This window comes from Hydra viridissima, unplaced genomic scaffold (assembly GCF_058129835.1).
Source record: "Hydra viridissima isolate aposymbiotic clone 2 unplaced genomic scaffold, HvirCarnegie_v1 scaffold_2, whole genome shotgun sequence".
Taxonomy (NCBI): domain Eukaryota; kingdom Metazoa; phylum Cnidaria; class Hydrozoa; order Anthoathecata; family Hydridae; genus Hydra; species Hydra viridissima.
The window spans coordinates 302,412-322,893 of NW_028324301.1; the positions used below are offsets into that span (position 1 = coordinate 302,412).

At 30.4% G+C, this 20,482-nt stretch overlaps 1 protein-coding gene and 1 pseudogene across 3 annotated transcripts; one reads left to right on the forward strand and one right to left on the reverse strand.

The window, feature by feature from the left end:
- Positions 1 to 1,054: 1,054 nt before the first annotated feature.
- Positions 1,055 to 12,613, reverse strand: LOC145195945 (hormone-sensitive lipase-like). Of its 2 annotated transcripts, XM_090078748.1 has the most exons (9): positions 12,444 to 12,613; positions 11,983 to 12,198; positions 6,310 to 6,617; positions 4,572 to 4,808; positions 4,143 to 4,322; positions 3,665 to 3,790; positions 3,146 to 3,332; positions 1,758 to 3,016; positions 1,055 to 1,663 (listed from the first exon to the last, which is right to left on the reverse strand). In XM_090078748.1, exons 1-9 carry the CDS (start codon positions 12,562 to 12,564, stop codon positions 1,409 to 1,411), a joined length of 2,889 nt encoding a protein of 962 aa, XP_089934874.1. In that variant the 5' UTR covers positions 12,565 to 12,613; the 3' UTR covers positions 1,055 to 1,408. The 2 variants fall into 2 exon arrangements, with proteins under 2 accessions (XP_089934874.1, XP_089934875.1); XM_090078749.1 differs by lacking the exons at positions 6,310 to 6,617; positions 11,983 to 12,198; positions 12,444 to 12,613 and adding an exon at positions 5,238 to 5,375.
- Positions 7,137 to 10,073, forward strand: LOC149891437 (uncharacterized; annotated as a pseudogene). The gene has a single exon (XR_016450260.1). The product of XR_016450260.1 is annotated as an uncharacterized LOC149891437 (transcript).
- Positions 12,614 to 20,482: the final 7,869 nt, after the last annotated feature.

The window sequence follows — 20,482 nt, forward strand, 5'->3', positions numbered from 1 at the left end:
TCATCGTAAATGTTTTAGTAATAGTTATGAAAAGTTATCGTAACCATATTTAAAATTTCATCTTAACTATTTTTAAGTTATCTGAAATATATTTAAGATATTTTACAGTTTTGATATGCAGTCATAGTTTCGATACGCAGTAGCTTAATCGGAACCAAGGACGACAGTGTAATAAAAACATGAAAGGGGACAATATTTAGGAGCTTAGAGAAAACGATTTGCAGTAAGGTCAAAAATCTAAAAATCTACTCATTTCGGAATCTTTTGAGGGACATTGACGTTCTTTTTTTAGTAATATCAGAATTTTTCTATTTCTAATTTTGTTAAAGAAAACGGAAAAACTCGCCCCTATTAAAACCAATGATGTAACAAAAAACAAATTTTAGGATTTTATTTTGGGTTTCAACCCAATAAAACAGCCCACTATGTCACTTTAAATGTCATAAATTACTGAACTGTTTGATGAACTCTTAACTTGAATTAAAGATAGTAGGTTAATAGGTGTTACAAAAATTTAGCGATGTGTAACTTTCTAGTTTTATAATGTCTTTGAAGATGCACGAGATAAAGCAGTTGAAGCGCCACGTTTAGAACTAAAAACCATCGTAAATATCCAAGCAACATCTCCTCTCATAGGATCTTCACTTTGATAGTTATTCCACAATCATCAAGAAAGGGTTGAATGTTGCAGGTTATGCTCGGAATAGATGAAGAGGACATTTTTTGGTGCACTATGGCACAGTTATAACTGTGACCCAGAATGGACTATTTCACCCAAAAGAAAAAAAACGACTTTTTAAAAAAAAAAATTTTTTATTTTCACATTTTAATTTTCATATTTTGAGCAAATTTATCTTTCACAAAGTGTAAATGATACTCTATAACTTTTCAAAACTGCTTTTAGTGTTACTCCCCGAAATTAAGTAAAGAAAACTATCAGTCATTTTTAAATAAGGACGGACATTTTAAATTCCAACGGATGGCCGTTTATAGAGGATGCCATTTAGTAAATTATACCTGTATTTTAATTGCCAGACAGAAAAAGGAAACGAAGTGCAAATAAGTAACATTTTCAAATACGTATTACCAAAATACTTTGTCAAGTTGTTATATGAAACTTTAAATATGGCGAATTCTTCAATAATATTTACAAACATCGTGCGCTATTTATTTCTGTTTATTTGCTTTTATTTTTCTTGCCGAGAAAGTTTAATCTTTCTATATCTACTTCAAGCTGCATAAAATGCAATTACGTGGCTCTAAACCAAGCTGCACAAAATGCAATCACGTGCAAGATCATGCAGCTAAAAGTTAAAACGATTAAATTTTTCATCCAGTAATAAGAACGATTTCTTCGAGAAAATATATGCACTCATTTAAATTAATTTGTAACGCTTCGATTGATACGTTAGCTCGCATCTCTATTTTCATAGCATTTTAGATTCATCGATGAATCGTTCACTCTCATCCCCATGTTTAATGACTTTTTTATGCATGCTATAATCAAATCAGATGCTTCCCTTGCTTCATTGCTGAAAGCTTGAAAGTTTAAAAATCCATGAGGAAGTTTATCAACTACACATAGTTCAGCTGGCTTCCCCAAAGTTTTCATTTTACGAACAAACTCAACAGAGTCATCAAACAACGGATCAAGCGCACATGCCTAAAAACAAAAAATAAACTTAGCATGAGCCTGCGATATTAATTTCTTTGATTTTTTAAATCTTCCTAAATTATTTTTTAAAAAAAATCCTCACCACGATAGTGACAGGCGGCAACTTTGTTAAAAGATCATCACTTGCCATGAAGGGAGATAAGTACGGGTTTCTACCTAGTTCGAAAGTGTCATCTGAAGATTTTATTTGTGGAGGCTGGAGGTTAGAAATAGGAGAAACTTCGCTGCTTTTAGAAATAGCCGAATTTGAGCAACTATCATTATTGGAGTCCCCACATGGACGCATTTCCAAACCACAAGAATCTTGGCTTTGAACCAATGCATCTTCGTTGTCAGCGTTTCTAAAATTTTTGTCTAACAAGGAAGATGCACTATGAGAACGAAGACTGATGTCGGAACTTTCGTTTTGGTCACAACAAACGCTTGACGAGCGATCTTTGTAGTGGTAAGAAGCGCGATATTTGTCAGCAGCTTTTTTAGGGCGCACCTTCGGTATGAGGCGCTGACAAATACAGGTTTCAGAACGATGAAGACACTCTTTACAAATACTAAAACCTGTTGTGGGGTTGTGTGATAAAACTAAATTGTCTTTCAAAGATTGCGTGTTGTTTTGTTTGTCAGAGTGAGCTAATTCATCATTTTTTAATGAGGATTGGAATTCGTAACATTTATTTTTGCTTTTAGAAACTTTAATACTATTAGTAAAACAATCAGACCGAGGTTTTTTAACCTGCTCTGCAGCTCGATATTCACCTTCTACCTTATCTTTACCATACAAGTATGACGTCATGTTATATGTCATGAGCTGAACTTTGCTCGAAAAACTTGATGTAATAGAGCGAAGCATAGAAGGAGGCTCGCATTCGTTTGTACTGCCAGATAATGAAAAGTCATCTATAAGACTAAAATCATCTTCAGATGTTGAGGAGCTGTCAGAATAAGGAAAATCACTATAAAAGCGCTCATTTTCATCAAATTCATTTTGACTTGGATACTGAGCTCTCAATTTTAGAATATCATTTTCTGAAAAAGCTCGTCTATAATTCATACTGCATTCATCAAGAGTGTCACCGATATCTAAATCATACGGATTGAAAGTCTCATCACTGTAAAAACTAGAGTTTAATTTTTTATTAGGACTTTTTAGGACATCTCCAACGTAAGCAGCAATACAGGTCTTTAAGACACCAACCGGTAAAAGTGGATCCATTAAACTCAAAATGCGCGATGGGGAAGGAATGTATTGAAGCCGCAGTGGCGGATAAGCAAGTACAATGGAGTCCGGAAGTCGAAAGTTTCCTTCAATAACTTTGAGAGCAGCTGCTGTGACTAAATTTGCACCTAAAGATCAATTTGCAATTTACGTTTAAAGATGTTTTAACAATGCTAAATACGAAAAAAAAGTCGCATATTATGAGTTTTCACAAACTAAAATTAAAATTTTAATTCAATCATTAAAAAGTAAATCACCGGCAGAGTCACCAGCAAATACGATTTTTTCGCCTGTAGATCCAAGCTTGCCTAAATTTTTAAGAGCCCAAGCATATGCAAAATAGATCTCGTTTAATGCTTGTGGGAATGGTGCTCCAGGAGATAGCGAATAGTCTATGGAAAGTATGGGAATATTTAGGGTCTTGGCCCAGTAACGAAGATATATCTAAACAAAAATTGTAACAAATTCGGATGAATTCACAGTCCTTGAGTGTTCATATGAATTACTATCGTGTCCTTATGAATCACTATTGGGTTCTTATGGATCACTACGAACACTGCAATGGACATTCTAAACTTAATTTAAACATGTAACTTTTTGTTTCTTTCTAATGTTGAGTAATAAACTATATGTCTATGGCCTGTCAAATAAAACACTAGTGAAGCCTATTACTTTTATTATGAAAATTACAACTAATTTTTGGAAAAAGTTATTTGTGTAACTTAGCCTATTTATTTGGTTTGTCATTTAAAGAAAAAAGAAAATTTTGCACTTACTTCGTGAGATTTAGAAGACTGCGCAACAAAGCCACCACCATGTGCATGAAACATCAGATAACGTGATGGTGGGGAAGGCTTAGTACCAAGAGAAGGTATGGACTTACTATTATTCACATCATGTACCTGAGAATATAAAGCTTGTAAGATATTTTTATAAACAATCAGAAAAAGAGAAAATAAAAAACTGCACATTTTTTTATCTATTTTACATTCCATTCCCCATTACCTTAGTGTTAGTTTAAATTATGGCTTTAATAATCATGATTAATTATCGTCGTTACTTATTCTGTTTATTTATCTTGACTGACTATAATAATTATCATAATAGCTTAATATTTATTATATTTTTATGAACAAACAGTTTGAGTATCGCATATTTACTAAAGAATGAAAAAAAAAAATTCCTAAAACATTAGAAACTTAAGAAATGAAGACTAAAAGTTTTAACTGAACGCAGTGGTATATCAAAATATACCTGTCCTTCTCTCCATACATATGACAACAAACGTGCTCTCACACTAACGTTTTTTCCATTTAAAGTTGGCAGATTAACTTCAATTATTTTATTATCAACTGTTTCAACTCTGATAGGATCACTAGAGATGGAAAATTCCATGTTAACAGCCATTGCTGGACAAATTAGCAATGGGGCATGCTGAAAATGAAAATATCTTCAGTGTCTTATATACTGCAATGTTAACCTTTTAACTACTAAATAATTATTACAAAAACATTTCAGAATTAACATCACTCTCATTAAACCTAAGTACAAGCTGGGAATGATAAGAGATATACAGAGACAAATAATTCTAGAGAGGATTACTTGTTATATCACAATAGCTTACTTAAAATCACATTTGTTTAAATTCACATATTAAAGACACAAGAACTTAGAAAATCTTACTTGAACTCCATGATTTTCAGTAAGTGACCAAAATGCTTTACAAAAGTTAACATTTGATTTCTGTGTTAACTCTGTGATACGCTTTGCACGAAGCTCTGGATTAATATAGTATTTCCCACTGTGAATTACTGAAGAGAGAGCTCGAGAAAGTGAATGGTCATGTCTAGTGTAACCATCGCCATATGCTGCCATTATCACCCCAACAAATCTCAGAGGCTTTTTTAGTGACTCAACATACTAAGAAATATTAAAGCTGAAGTTCAAATGAAACTTGCTTTCATAAAAATGCATGAAAAATTTTTTTTTAAGTAACCATTTTTTTTACCAAAAATTTATTTTTAAGTAAGATTTCAGTAACCAATTACAAGTATTTTAAGTGCTTTTATATTCAAGTGATTAAAAACATTGTTGATTCTCTTGAAAGTTGCCTTTCTTACATAAGAAACGTAATAAAGCAACAATTTTAAGAAAATTAAAGAATATCTAGAGGTTTCTATGATTTGCAACATGTTAGGTTTTCAGCCATACTTGACCATTTCTATTTCGATTGAGATTTTGATATGGTGGTCAAAAATCCCAATCCACCTAAACCTTACAAAGTATCAAGGATAGCACCCAGCATTATTGAGTGCAGCTTAGCTAAATCACTAAAGAATTATCTGTCACCTCCAAGCCTTTTCCCAACTGAGTATCTTTTTGATTTTGTCTTGAATCTCCACTGCATTGTTTATTACTTTCTTTACAGCTTTCTCCATCTTATTGTTTATTGCTCTCTTATCTGCTCAAGACTGATCAATCCCTGCCAATTACAACTAGGTGTACCTATCATTTTTAAGGATAAGGTAATCATCATAAAGCTTTAATTTTCAGCATTGTCACACCTTTCAACATTGTCAATTCTTTGAACTGATATCTTCTATCTTTCCCATATTTCACTGGAACAGTTTTAATTGCTCTTGTGACACAACTCTTTGTATAAAAAAATTTCCTCAAAAAAACTCAAACAATATCTTTTATGGGAGGGTATTCATTAGATGTTTCATTAGGTTTAAAATATTATAAGTTGGTAAAATTACCTATTTATCAAAAGTATTCATGGTTGTTAAATTAGAAATTGATTTATTTCACCTGATTTCTTCACCTCACCAAATTTTGGTATCAGGAATTTTATTTCATATTATCTTATTTGAACCTTAAACATAATTTTTAATACTTAATTTGTGGTAAGGCTTAATAAAAATTGAGGCATTAAATTTTTATATTAAGAAAGACTTGAACAATCAATCATATCCAGAATGTCTAAAATTGTTTTTTTATGAAACCAAAATTACCCCACTTTACATTTAATAACCCACATGTTAAGATAAGTGGATTTTAATAACCAGCCATTACTCATAGATGACAATAATATCATACAATAATGGTGTTAAAATTAATACAATAATGATGACAATATTATTTCCATAAAATTCTGCTACCCAATTAATTCATAAATTGGTCAGGAGAACTATATGAACATAATGCAGAGAAACATTATAGAGAGAAGTATAACCAAAACTTGCAAACAAAAAATCTAATTATTTATGCTAACTAAAACACAGCCACTTCCATGGTAATAATGTAAATATAAAAGAGCAAGTTTTGAAAGTCATTATCAGAAATCATTTTTACTTAAACAGTTGTATTTACAAAAAAAAAAGAAACTTTTCCAAACAAAAATTTCAACTCTACAGCGTACCTGAAATCCAAAACTTCTTCCATAAAAACATTCACGGTTTATTTTCTCAAAATCTGTCATCACTCCTTCATCAATTTTTTCTTCTTTAGGAAATAAACTATTAGCATCACTTTCCTCTAATAGAATAATTGCAAATTGAACAATAGACAAGAGACGCATTAACACTTGGGAATATGAGTCCAGCTCCATGTATATGTGATATGAGCGAAAAAAAAACTTTTCTCTATCATTTTTTATTTGTTCACTTAACTCCAATACTTTATTTAAGCATGATTCAACTATATTTACAATACTTCTGTATCCATTCCCTGAAAATAAAATATTCAAAAACTTAAATAAAATAAGTTTTAAAGCAATCAGTAGTTTAAAAATAATCTTTTGTTTTTAACATGCTCCCATATCTTTGTGAGGATTTTGGTTTTTACTTTATTATATGCTTTCACTTGTGTTATGCACATTATAATTCACTTTTATAAGTTATATTTAATTTATTATTAGTAAATATTTCTATTAGTAACTATTTCTTATATAGTAAATACTATCTATGATGGTGCAATGGCAGAAACTGACTCCTCAATTAAAGAGAATAAAAGATTTATATGTTAAACAACATAAATTTCAGCCAAGCAGTAAAAACTGAAGAGAATAAGGCATTTTTTATACAACAGCATGTTGTAAAATATTGGATGATACAAGTAAGATATTCCAATATATCCCCTGGTTGTTTCTTTTAGTATTTTACTAAAGGTGCAAATGTAAATATAATAAAATAATTGTTATAGCGAACATTTTTTAACAATAGCTTGATGACTCAAGCATTGTTTTTCTGTATTTTCCTAAAAGATAATGGTGAATATGAATTCAATGACGACCATTTATAATGCAGAATTTTTAGAGAAAAGGATTCTTCTATGTTAATTCAATTTAACCTCATCAGGTCTTCCAGTACATGTCTCAATCAGGTAGAACTATTCAAAAGCAGCTTTGATAGACAAAAATACCAATAAGGTTAGCAAGACATCGAACAAAATATGTCTCCAGCTAGGCCATTGGTCCTACTTTTGGTGGCACAGAAAATATATGAGGAAGGTTGGCAAACTTAAACCAAACATCAAATGAGCACTAAATGTTAGAAGTCAATTAAGATTACAGAAACTGATGATGTGTTGAAAATTGAGATCTACTGAATTTATGAGAGGAAATATTTACAAAGAAACAAATAATTTTTTAAAAATAAAATAACATTTTGATTTTTTTATTTATGTTCACACTGTGGACCAGAGTAACCGTCTGTGACATTTGTTACAAATAATCTTGAGATAGTCAAGTTTAGAAGTACTTGACTATCTCAAGATTATTTGTAACAAATGTCACAGAAACCTATATAACCTCAACATGAACAAGGTGGAGTACCTGGGGAACAGGATAGAGAAGATATCCAAGGTAAAATTCATGTTAATCTATGTTTTGTTGTTTTTATTATTCATCATAACTTTCTACTTAATTCTTTTTTCTATTTACAAACACATTTTCTTAAATAAAAATATGGAATTGAGAAAAATGAAAGTTTTTTAATAATACATGTGTTGTTAAAAAATTAATAACACATGTATTATAACTTAAATGTACATTTAATTGTAATGAACTTACTATATACTTAATTTTTAATCTTATATAGGATAAAATACAACAAAAATAAATAAAAATGAGGCTTACATTGGATGAATAGACTAAAAGAACATATAGGATGCTAAAAGACTATCACTTACTGACCAGCAAACTATTTTAGATTGATAGATTACATCTTAGAAGATCATCAAATATCAACCACATAGTAGATGAAATTGATGCTTTAAATGATTCTACTCCTGAATGTGTAGATTTTCCAGACTATGCTCTGCGTGCTTTGGTTTTGCAGGTTAGAACTATTATTATTAATATCATTATTATTGTTGTTTTATTTTTTCATACTGTTTTGCATAATAAAATTGATTGTACTGAATGTTTTTTTGGATAAAATATTTGTGTATTTGTTTTTAAACAAAAATATTTAGTTTTTAAAAATATTTAGTCTTTATTTTTGTTTTTAAACAAAAACTTTAGTGCAAGGAGTGGCTCACATCTGTACCGAGAGCAGAGCTGTTAACAGTCTCATTGAAGCAGCAGAACAGCTTAGACTTAAGTATTCAGAGTAAGTAGCCTCAGGTAAGTAAATTGAATTGTTTTTTTCTAATAAAAATACATATTTAAAAAACCCAAATAATAAACATATTTTATTAATGTCTGTTGCCAGCTATACTGAAGCAAAAGATGGAGGCTGAAAGTATTTGTAGAGGACAGAAGTTTCAGTCAGTTGCTCAAGGTTCTCCTTTAAACATTGTTGTTGGGACTCCAGACAAGAAAAGTGACTGAACTGAGCTGAAACAGGATTCCTTCAGTACTGTTATGGAGTTGGTTAAATCTCTTGAGCTTTCAAAGAATCAAACCAAGAACTTTTGTTCCAAATACAGAGCTAATATGGGAACTCAAACCTGCATTGAAGAAAATATTTTTAAAAAAATGAGGCTCTCAATACCTATATAGATGAATTTTACACTACTAAAGAAGAAGAGTTCATGGATGGAGAAGAAGATACATATTTATACAGCACATTATTACAGAAAGAGGAATAGATCCACATGACTCCACTTTGAGGATAGCTATGGATTCAGGTCAGGGATTCCTTAGGGTCACTGCAAATTCTTTTAATCCCCAAGAAAAAACCTTGTCAGATTCAGAGCTTGATGATGCTGGAGTAAAGAGATCCTTTCTTATAGCAATTGTTGAGGGGGTTTCTGAAGCTAATAGAAATCTCTGGAAGCTTATTGAGCCTCTGAATTTACAAGATGTAAAGTATTATATTGCATTTGATGTTAAATGTGCAAATTCAGTTTTCGGAATTAGTAGTCATGCTGGGATCCTGCACTCTTAAGCCTGGTAACAAGAGAACACTTAGGTCCTTGGATGAACACTACAAGAACTTTACCCTTGATGGAAAGAAGAAGTTTAAAATGTCACACTTCAAAAATATTATAAATCCAAGACTTTTGTACAAAGAGGAAGATCCTGAAACTTTTCTTGAGGAGTTGGTTCCTGTTCCTGAGCTCCATGTTCTAATGGGAATAGTAAGTAAACTTACAGTGCTTTTGCTTAGCATATGGCCATTGTTTGAGAAGTGGCTACACTCAAAGTACATCATGTTTCGAGAATACCAAGGCATAGGATTTAATGGAAACAATGCAAGCAAGTTCCTGAAGTTGGTGGATATTCTTGAGTGAGATATCATAAATGATGAAAAGTAAGACTTATTACCAATTGTAAACTGTCTTAGTTTAAATCCCTTCAAGCAGAAGCATTTGGTAGCAGGGGGTGATAACATCAAAACTGTTGTTCTGGAGTTTAAAAAGTCCTATACAGATTTAATTGAATATGTGCATGGCACTTTCAAGGGTATTGAGCTTACTTGTACATGGAAAGTTCACATAGCAGTATGTCATATACTTGCTTTTCTTCATTCTACCAACTGTGGCCTAGGAGTTTACTGTGAGCAAACAGGAGAAGCTACTCATCATGAGTTCAAAAAAACGTATAGTAGATACAAATGAAGAATTAACCATAAAGATTATGCAAAGCGGCTAAAATCCAGTGTTGGTGAATTTGCATCAAAAAACAATCAAATAATTATAACTTATTTTAATGTTTGTAACTTAAAGTTTATATTGTAAAGTATACTATTTTTACCATTTAGACTTATAATATAATTAGTTAACATTAAGTCTTCTTATTTTGTGCTAAAACTTTTATTAAAACTTAAGATCCCAGTATTGAAATCAGTTTCTCTATAATGCAAATAAAATTTAGATCATTTTGCAGTAAATAATTTTTTTGAATACAGAAAACTTGAAAAATTTATACTTTTTATAAAGAATTTGCAAAAGAGGAAAACGTACATCAGCAGATTCTCAAAAAAAATTTTTTATTAATTTACATTAAATTTCTTACTAAAGATTAGAATGTTTACTTTTGTTTTATACAAAATAAGTTTCTTTTTCAATCTATTTTATTTAGTCTTTGGCAATTCTAAATAAAATGCATAAATAAGATTTAAAATAAAGAGTACCTTTCTTGAATTTTACACTTTTTTTTTGAGGTCATCAAGTCAAAGTCATCAAGTGGTCTTTTGAAGATTTGATGTTGAGTTAAACTCTCAGAACCTCGAAAAAACAGTGGTCTTTTGTAAAGCAAGAAAAGGAGTTCAAGAATATTACTATTATGAGTGAGAGCTTTAATAGGAAATAGAGTGTCACAAAAAAAATTTAAAACATCATTATAAAAAAGGCTAATTATGAAAAACTGTTACAACTTAAGTGAAATTAGTTAGCTGTAAAAATTAAGTTCATTTTCTGGCTTAACAACAAAGTACTATAGTTTTGAATAAAATATTTCTTTTATGCAATTTAAGCAGTACTTCAGAACAAAAAAATGACATAACTCTTTAAACCAGGTCATTTTTCTCTTCTTTTTCAAAACATTGCAATTAAACCTCACAATAATAAACTATGATGCATTAAGACTTAGCTAGATAAGTGGAAGTTCCATAAAACAATTTTGTACTGCAATATACAAACTCTGTGATCATATCCAGCAACATTTAAATCTCAAACTGTCATAAAATGATTGTGTTAAAACTTCACTGACAACATTCAAGAAAAATTGAATCTATATATTATTCTTTAATCATGGAGTTTAATTTATATGACAGATAAGAACGTTACTAATTTTGAAAACTTGTAATCATGCAAAAAAAAAAATAGTGAGAAATTTATCTCAAAAAAGTCATTTACTAACTTTTTTGTTTTTTTTTTTAAAAAAAAAAAAAAAAACCAACTAGCTTAGTAAACTATACTAACTATATTCTTTTCAAAGTAATGTTTCTATAAACAATATTTAAATATTTTTTGACAAACTATTTCACACCTGAATGCTGCAGTTGCAAACAATTTTAAGAAAGCTACAATGCAAATAATTTTTGCCTTCAACTCATTTTTTCCTCCTTTACTAAGGCTTTTAGGAAAAACTTTAGAGAACTCAATATCAAGTGGTTTATATCATTATCAGGATGATAAATTTTTCTTTTTTTTATAAATGCAGAACTGAAAAATAGAGATAATGTTACTCAAACAATAACTGTAGAACATATAACTGTACCACAAAACACAATAGAAAAAAATGTTTAATTATATTTTTCAAGGATTAAAATCTTGCACTTAAAAAGCAGTTAGTAAACCACTAACTTTTAACTTTAATCAGAGTGTAACAATATTTTTTCACCTTTTTTTTTCCTTTTTTTTTTTGTAAATACAATTTACCAGAAATATGCTTAATATTAGTCACAAAATATTGCAACTTCATCTATTTCAGTGATGATATTAACTATACATATTTACCAAATAGATGTAAACAAGTTAGAAAACTAACTAATTTACAATAAATACTTTTAATATGATTTTATATTAATATATTCTGAGGCCAGATTTATATGAGACTAATTTAAACTTTGATTGGATGCTGTAAACCCTTCTGAAATATTTTTAACAACTTTTCTTTTATAAAAATTAATGAAAAACTTCATACCTTTACAAGAAGGACTAACATCAAACTTATCACAAGAACTTATAATAACTTCCAAAGATATCTGAAGTGGATTTAAAGCATTTAAAATTCTCTCAAAGGATTTGTAGAAATCAACATTTCTATTACTTGCTCTTTCATAAAAAAAGTCAGCATTATTAGATGCAACTTGATTAACTTTTATGAATAGAGGAAGTAAATGCTCATAATCATTTCCATCTAAAAAGAGTAAATATACTCCTAGCGTTTATAAAATAGAAAAATACATACTAAAGAAATCACCATTAGCAACTTTAACTAATTGCTTTTGAGCAATACCTTTTTTAAAAGCATTACATAAAAGCAGCAAGACATGTTTTTACTCCTCAGTAAAGACTGCAGATTTCTCGACCTGATAAACATTCTTTGCAATGTTATATTAGGTCGAGATATACCACATCTACAGTCTTAGAGTTAAATCATACCTGAGAACTTATCCATGTTATGAAATTTAGAAACTGGCGCAATTTTATGATTAAAGTTTACTTCAGACCACCTATAACGAAAAGCTGCTCCAAAGTGTTTTATAATTAGAGGCCTGATCATGTTGGCCGGTTGCCATGTTTGTTTATAATCATTTTGAATACGGGAAAGGGATTACTTTTTAACTGACGTAACAATGCTCTTGAGGTGTGTCAAGTACCGTACTATTTAATCGTTTAACTTTCTCTTGTTTATATTTTTAATACACATGATGCAGCATAAGTTTAATGCTATTTATTCTGATATTTAAAGAGTTATTAAATGTAATCATATTTGATATTTAAATCCTGGCGTATTTCTCTATGTTTTTATGTTTTAAAATATGTTTTTCAATTTATTTAAAAATAGACCAAATTTTTATTAAATAGAAATAATTTTTTTTTAATTTTTTTTTTTAATTCAATTTATTTTTGTTTTTGCAAGTTTATGATGGAATCTTCATTTACGAAACAAAAAAATTTAGTTAATAATATTACCCGAAGTGGAGATGGTTAGGATAAGAAAATATACAAAGTTCAGAGAGTTTGTTATTAAACGTTTTTAAAAAAACATTATAACTGCTTTAAGATTAGAATTAATCATACCAAGATTGCTATTGAGGCATAGCAGTTAGGGTTAGATATGGAGATTTTGTTATACGTCAGAAAAATTCATTTTTCTTCCCAAATAAAACTTTAATTAGGTGCGCTAAATAAATTTACATTCGAGTTTTCTTTAAACAAAGAAATGTTTGAAGTCATTGAGAGCTGTCCGCTCTTCTAAATTCCAACACAACAAAATGCTTTTGTTTAGATCAACATTTAGAGGAAAGAGACTTTTACTTATTATGAACATTTCCAAACTCTGATGGCTGTCACTCTCATGAGTAATTGTCCGGTATAATGGAATATTTGCTGCTTTATGCAGTCAGTTTTTCTCTACAGATGTCACTGGCTTGACATTCTTGTTTTTTATACAATTTTTATAATTACTTGAAATTTATTTTTAATTTATTAACATCTTACAACTTTTGGTATAGAAAACTCTATACCAAATATATTTATTTTAGATTTACCAGTTTTTTCAATAATAAAAACCAATCCTGGTTTGTTAAACATTTGATTTTCTGTTTAAATTCTAATAAATGAAAACAACTTTCTAGAAAGTAACAACTAAAGTTTCAACCAAACAATATTCATAATTGATCAAAACCTGCAATTTTAGATTCTCTGTTAGAATTATGTTTCAAATGATCCGCAAAATTATAACTAAATAATCTACACCTTTTCCTGCCAATTTCTTTTTATTTATTTATTTTTTTTTTTTTTTTGTGGTTTTTTATATTTTTTTGAACTGCTCCTCAATTTCTCTTCCAAAAGTTTTTCGACTTTTTTTCAATTTTTTTTTTCAGAATACATTGAATTAAACTTAGCAACAAATAAAAACAAAGTTTAAAATGAACTTTGACACTTCCTAAAAAGATTTATTACATTTTCGTTATATCAGCTTCTGGAGTGGCTATTTTAAATTAAATATTTTAAATTTCTGTTGATTTAGACAAACTTTATTTTTGTAAATTCTTGTCATAGACAAGAAGTTTTATTAAGCAAATATTTACAACTTAATCCCAAATCTAAAGATATTTTCACATATTTAAAAACTTATATGATTTTTTTGGACTTAGGAGCATAGGAGGGTTCACCGTTTTTATTACTTTAGCTATTGGTTAGCACCAGCGTTACCGCACCGATAGTAAAAAAAAATAACGATAAAATGCGGTAAAATGCGGTAAAAATGCGTAATGCAAACTTTTACTTTTAGGCAAATTTACAGCTGTAATAAAAAGTTTTAATTTTCAAGTTTTTATTACAATAAAGTTTAAATTTACCCAAATACAACGGTAAAATTGCGCAAATTTGCGTAAATGATTCAAGCTCTTTAGATAAAATAAAAAAAACAGTTGAGTGAAAAGGTTGCCTAAAATATAGTTTGATAAATATGCTTTGTTCCGTTCCTCAGATATAAAAAAAATCCTTATTACAATTGTCTATTCAAAATCTCTACGAATCAGAAGATCAATCAAAACCCTATAGAATCTCAAGTCTAGAACTTTTTATAGAATTTCTAAAACGCATTTTTTTCTTGGGTGGCTTTTTATAATATTTATCTAAGCATTAGTTTAAGTAATTATCTTTATTAAAAGTAATTATTTTTATTAAAAGTAATTATCTTTATTAAAAGCGTAGTTAGATCTAAAAATAATTTTCTTGGAGTTATTTGGGAAAAAAATGTTTGTAACTTAAGTATAAATATCTTCATTTATTAACTCAGCTTTCTGTAAACTATTACTTAAGCGAAAAAACAGTTTATCTTTTATAATTTCTTTTGTTTACATTAAGCCAGTTGTCTATAAACAATAGATTACTGATTTGTTGTAAGACGTGATAAACGCCAAGTAATTAGTGGGTGATCGTAAATACTCGCCAGCCGGTATTTTTAGTGTCAGAAAATCGACCTTTATACGATTTTTGGCGGTCACCAACGATTAGCATTTAATATTATATTCTCGCTTTTGGTTTTAATTAAAAAGCTTACTTCGTATTGTTCTCATTTTGATTATTAAGTAATCATGTTAAACTAATACGTTTAATTGTATAGTTATTTCAAAAACATCAAAAGTTATATTTACTGTTAATCGGTATCTGGCATAAGAAAAACACAGCCGAACTGTGACAAATTTAAAAACAGTGGGAACTTTTCGCGCATTCATTAAAACACAAATGTGCAGTGAGAGGGACCAAGCTTTAATCATATTCTAAATAAAGCGTTATAAAGGTAATATAAAAAGGTAATATAAAAAATGAATAATTTAAAAATTTTAAATGAAAAAAAACAGAAGCGATGTATGTCCATATTTAGTTAACACGAAATGATCTAAGCCCAACAGTTTAGGCATCTAAAATTTTTTCAAAATACAACCTATTTGTTGCACAACAAATGTTGCATCATGGCTAGGAGGTCCTTCTTCTTTGTTTCATTAATTGGTACCACACTCGAAAGACGTTCAGTTTCTGCATTCATAATTTTTTCAATTTGTACTCCTAGTTTAAAAACATGACATCCTTGAAAAGGTAAAATGGACTAGAGTTTTTCTTAAAATAGACGATTCCTGGATTGTCTATTGTCACCAGGCAACCTGGCTTGCTCTCAACTTAGTTGGATCCAATAATATAGCCGAGGAAGAGTCAAAATAAAAAAAAAATTCTCACCCATGTCAATGACCTTGAACTATCTGTCAATGAGCTTGAACCGTCTGTCAAGTCTAGAGCTAAGAATAGCACGCTTTACATCGTCTTTATTACATAAATTACATTGTTTCGCGCGCTTTTCAATGATGGCAGTCTGCATCTGAAGCTGAGTAGCTATATCCTGATATAAAAAGTTTATGCTCAATTGTATAAAATGTATCTTTGCAACAAGCCAAATGTACAGAAAAAGAAGCATCCTGTTTTAAGTTACCCTGCACAGTTGACAATCCAAAGTGTTAGATTTCGTTTTTGGGAAGTTAAGCTTGCTTCAAACACAACGAAATTTGGTTTCCTCCCCGTGCAGATTGTCCCTCATGCCACACGCACACGATGCCATTAGCCGTATCTGTTATATAAATCCCAAAATTGAAGCATGAAAGCTGATGACTATAATACATATGGGACAGTTTTGGCAGCGGGTAGATTATTTTGTAGATCCATAATAAAAGTACATGTTTGGCTTCCGGGTAGTGTACTTTTTTGCAGCATCACATTTGATAACTTTTTAGCGACAGCATCAAACTTATGATGGTGTAATTCAAGTTCTGTCTTACCTGATGAGGGTATCTGTACGTTACTATTTTTTCCATTAAGATCAAGAGCACGTGTCAACCCTTGGCCTTTTATATTAAAGCTTAGGAGAGTCTTTAAAAAAAGCAGATTGGTTAAATTTTTTTGATTCGGATTCGGACCAGATTCGAACCAAAATACTTTTTCTCATATTTGGCATTACTGTTGTAGCTTTCATTCCTGGGAAAGCTGTTTATGTGGTTTTTAACCAGTTGCCTGTCGTCTAATAACAAAAATGTCTAGAAATTTTTTTTCGCATACCCTTTTGAGGTCTCCTTCACTATCAGGAACAATCAAATTGACAGTTGGTTACCTTCTGCTGTCATTTAGGTCATTATAATTCCAATATCGTTAATTTTACACCTCTTCTTGAACTAAAAAAACATTGCTTTCAAAAAATTCATTCAGAAGCATTACATTAGTAAAATTATTTTTTATTAACCTTAGGTATGAGATTAGTATGGTATGTAGTAAGTATGAGATTTAGGTATGAGATTAGAATGGTATGTAGTACTTAGTAGGCATTGGACGTCCTTAGACGCCCAGCAGACGTTTATGGACGTCTTAGACGTCCTTAGACGTCCACCGGATGTCTAAGGACGTCCAATGCCTACTGGGTAGGTATGAGATTTAGGTATGAGATTAGTAGCGACTATTAAACACCTAGTCGTTACAAACCTATATCGAAGATTGAAACATATAATGAGCTAAAACTTTGCACATTGGAGTAACTAAACTCTCTGAATTCAATGGTGACTTACATTTCCTGACCACGTACATCCCTAAGTAGCAGAAAAGAAGCATTTAAATAAAAAACTTGCAAATCATCAAAACAAAAAGAGATATATTTTCCATAAAACAGACCTCCATAAAATGCCCAAATTTTTTATAAAAACGTTCTTAGGCCGTTTTCCAATCACTTGGTTGCTACATAACAGCTTGTATGTTCTCTTTCTTATTAGTATCACTTCCTTATTGCACTTTTCTGAACTACTCAGTGATTTTCATTCAAACCAGCTCTTTACTTCACCTCCCACTCAATCCAAAGGATTGAGTAGGAGGTGGTAATCCTTTGGATTGAGTGGTGTTAAAGAACTAACCTCAAAAAACTTGGCAAAATACTACTTAAAATGAATTCTTCCCTTTGGAGAAAATCTTCCGGTGCTATGAAAGTAGTAGCTTCCAGAGCAGTTGAATATTAAATAGACAGAGATTCTAGATTGCAATCACAACTTAACCGTCAGGTTACAACAAGAGATGCAGTAATTGGAACAGAGACTTTGAACAGATTACAACTGCACAAACAAGAAGCACTTAAAGCATATCAAACTCCTGAATAACTATTTTCTAGTCAGAAACATGCTTTTTCCAGAGCAGCTCACACAGCTGAGCAACTTTTTACCAATTAGCATGTTAATGACAGTAGCAAGATTTTCCAGAGCAGATCAGACTCCTGAGAAATTCTTTACAGTAGGCGACTTAGCAGTCAATGGCATGCTTTTAAGTTCACAAATGAATCATCAAGCATATTTTTCTCCAATACATTCTGAGCCGTTAAGAACTTTACAGTCTGGCACCACTAATGCTTCCAAAGAATTTCTTAAGCGAACTCACACTTACAAACAGTGCTTTCAAATGACTTCCATGATCTTATCTTCGATAGGACAAGAAAATATCGGTAACATAAGTAATAAAATGTGAATACATTTTATTACTTATGTTACCGATATTTTATCTCTTTTAAAATTCTGTTTTATGGGTGTTACAATAAAACTTTTGTGAAATTCTATTTTTATTGCGTGATTAATTTATTTCCAATTTTATTTTTTATTTTCTTTATCTTATTTAGGTCAATGCGATTTGTTAGTGAATTACTATTTGAAATGCCATATGTTTTGTAAAATTCTTATAAACACGAAATATATTAATAATCAGTTGCTTTTGAACAATTACGTCATTTTTCAATAAATAAAAACAAGAAAGTTATTATATGAATTGCTTAAGCAGAAATGAGAATAACGTTTGGGCCTAATAATATAATTATTTCTTTAAAATTAACGAAAACAAAGATATTTGTGAACCATTTTATCAACTATTATTTATTGTTATTTAGTATTAGTTTACTATGCATAATCACTTATTTTAGTAAGATTTCCTTTTTTGAAGAAGGATATCGGTGCCGGTAATCTATCAATCAATTAATAAACTTTGTTTTTGATCTAAACTGTTTATCTTTCATCAGGATTAAGTGATTGTTCACAATCTTCGTATTTCAAGTTTCAAGTTTTGCTACACATATGATGGGAACTTTTCTAACCTTTTTTTTCTAACTTTTCTAACCTAGTATTGAAATCATGTCGAATCAGATTTGTCCATCGCTTTCACAAAGCTTTTTGTTAAACCGAGCTTAATGTTTAGTGGCAGTAAAAAATTTTACGTGGATCAACCAGCGGAATTTAGGGAACGCTGCTTACACCGGGTTGCATTCAGTTCTCAACATCCAATCACGTTTTATGTAGTCATCGTTCACTTTCACAAACAAAGGAAGCAGCAAAGCTTTTTAAACCCAGTTTTCTAGAAGCATTACGATGATCTTCAAAGTTGCCGAATATATTCTACTGATGAATTTTGTAATATCAAGTAATACTTTCATTTTTTTATGAGTTTCATTCAAATGTTCGGAATGAGCAGTTGAAATGCATGGCTTCTCATTGCCATTATGCAACAATACGACTTTCAAATTTCTCTTAGATGAATCAATAAACAGATGCCAATCAAAAGATGAATGCACTTGCAATAAATTTCCGAAAAGGTTATTAAAATTGTTACAATAGCACAATGGTCCGGCAACAACAAAAAAGCTAGATAAGCCGACGTCGCGCTTTTGATAGTATGCCACTTTAAAGCTAATTCAGGTAAATTTTTTTCTTTCAGTAGTGATGCCAAAATTTAAGCTTTCTGTTTGCTAAGAGACAAGCCTCTGATCAAACCATTCAGTTTGCGGTGTGCAAAAGCCATTGGCTACTTGCCTTCATCATTAGGTATAAGATTAGCATAAGAAATTTCTTAATGTTTATCATCACCCGTACACTTGCCAACATTTTTATCGTTCACAAAGTTTAACCCATTAACCGTTAGCACTGTTAAGCAACTGTCATGAGAAAACCACCTGATCGCAGAATCCAAATTCAATTACACAGTTTGGTACTTCTCGACAAAAATCCAGTGATGTTAACAGCGTAAAAAGCAGTTAGTGTAATGATCATTTGGATTTCTCCAAATCATAGGTATAGCAAATCGAAAAGAATCTTTCAACTGTTGATATAACTTCGTGATAAGTTGCAGCGTCCATTAAAATGCAATTAGTAGAATTTCGGAATTTCTGGTGTTTTTTCTTTGTACGTTAATAACGTAAGTTATACGCAAAAGTAACAAAAGGTAAAATTTGTTGAGTTTCTAGGCATTATATAATGCGGCGTTGTGGTATAAGTGCATGGCAATGTGGCATAATATATATTGAGTTCGTTAAATGATTCTAAAAAAAAAGAAAGCATCAATAAAACTTGCACTCTTCAATAAAAAGCAATTTGCTGTGCATTTTTTAACTTTCAACTTTAAATTAGTACTAATTAATATTATTTAACATTTGTTTGCATACATTGGTCAAGACCGAGCAGTGAATGCCTCAGCGAAGAAATAGCATAACTCCTATGATTAGGAGTAATAAAAGTATTATCGGACGGATGTCCAGAGCAAATGAAAGACTCTCATAGGTGAAAAATTTTTTTCTTCTTAAAACGAATGACATTGATGAAAAAGTTTTTTTGCGCAAATGACGCACATGCACCAGATTAACAAACAGGTTATCATCGTACGACCTAAACTTATCTGTCTATAGTGTCACTATCTCTTAAAAGATACTGAGATTACCCATGTAGAGAATTAAAATTCAATTATCATCAAAAACAATGGCATGTGGTACCAACCCCCCGCATCGAAATCTGATCGCTTGATTTTTTATGTTAGCTTATTACTTTTTCACTATACTACGAAGACTGAAGTTGTGTACAAGTTTATTAGATAAAAATGAAAATATACGTATTTACGTTACACATTAACTTTAC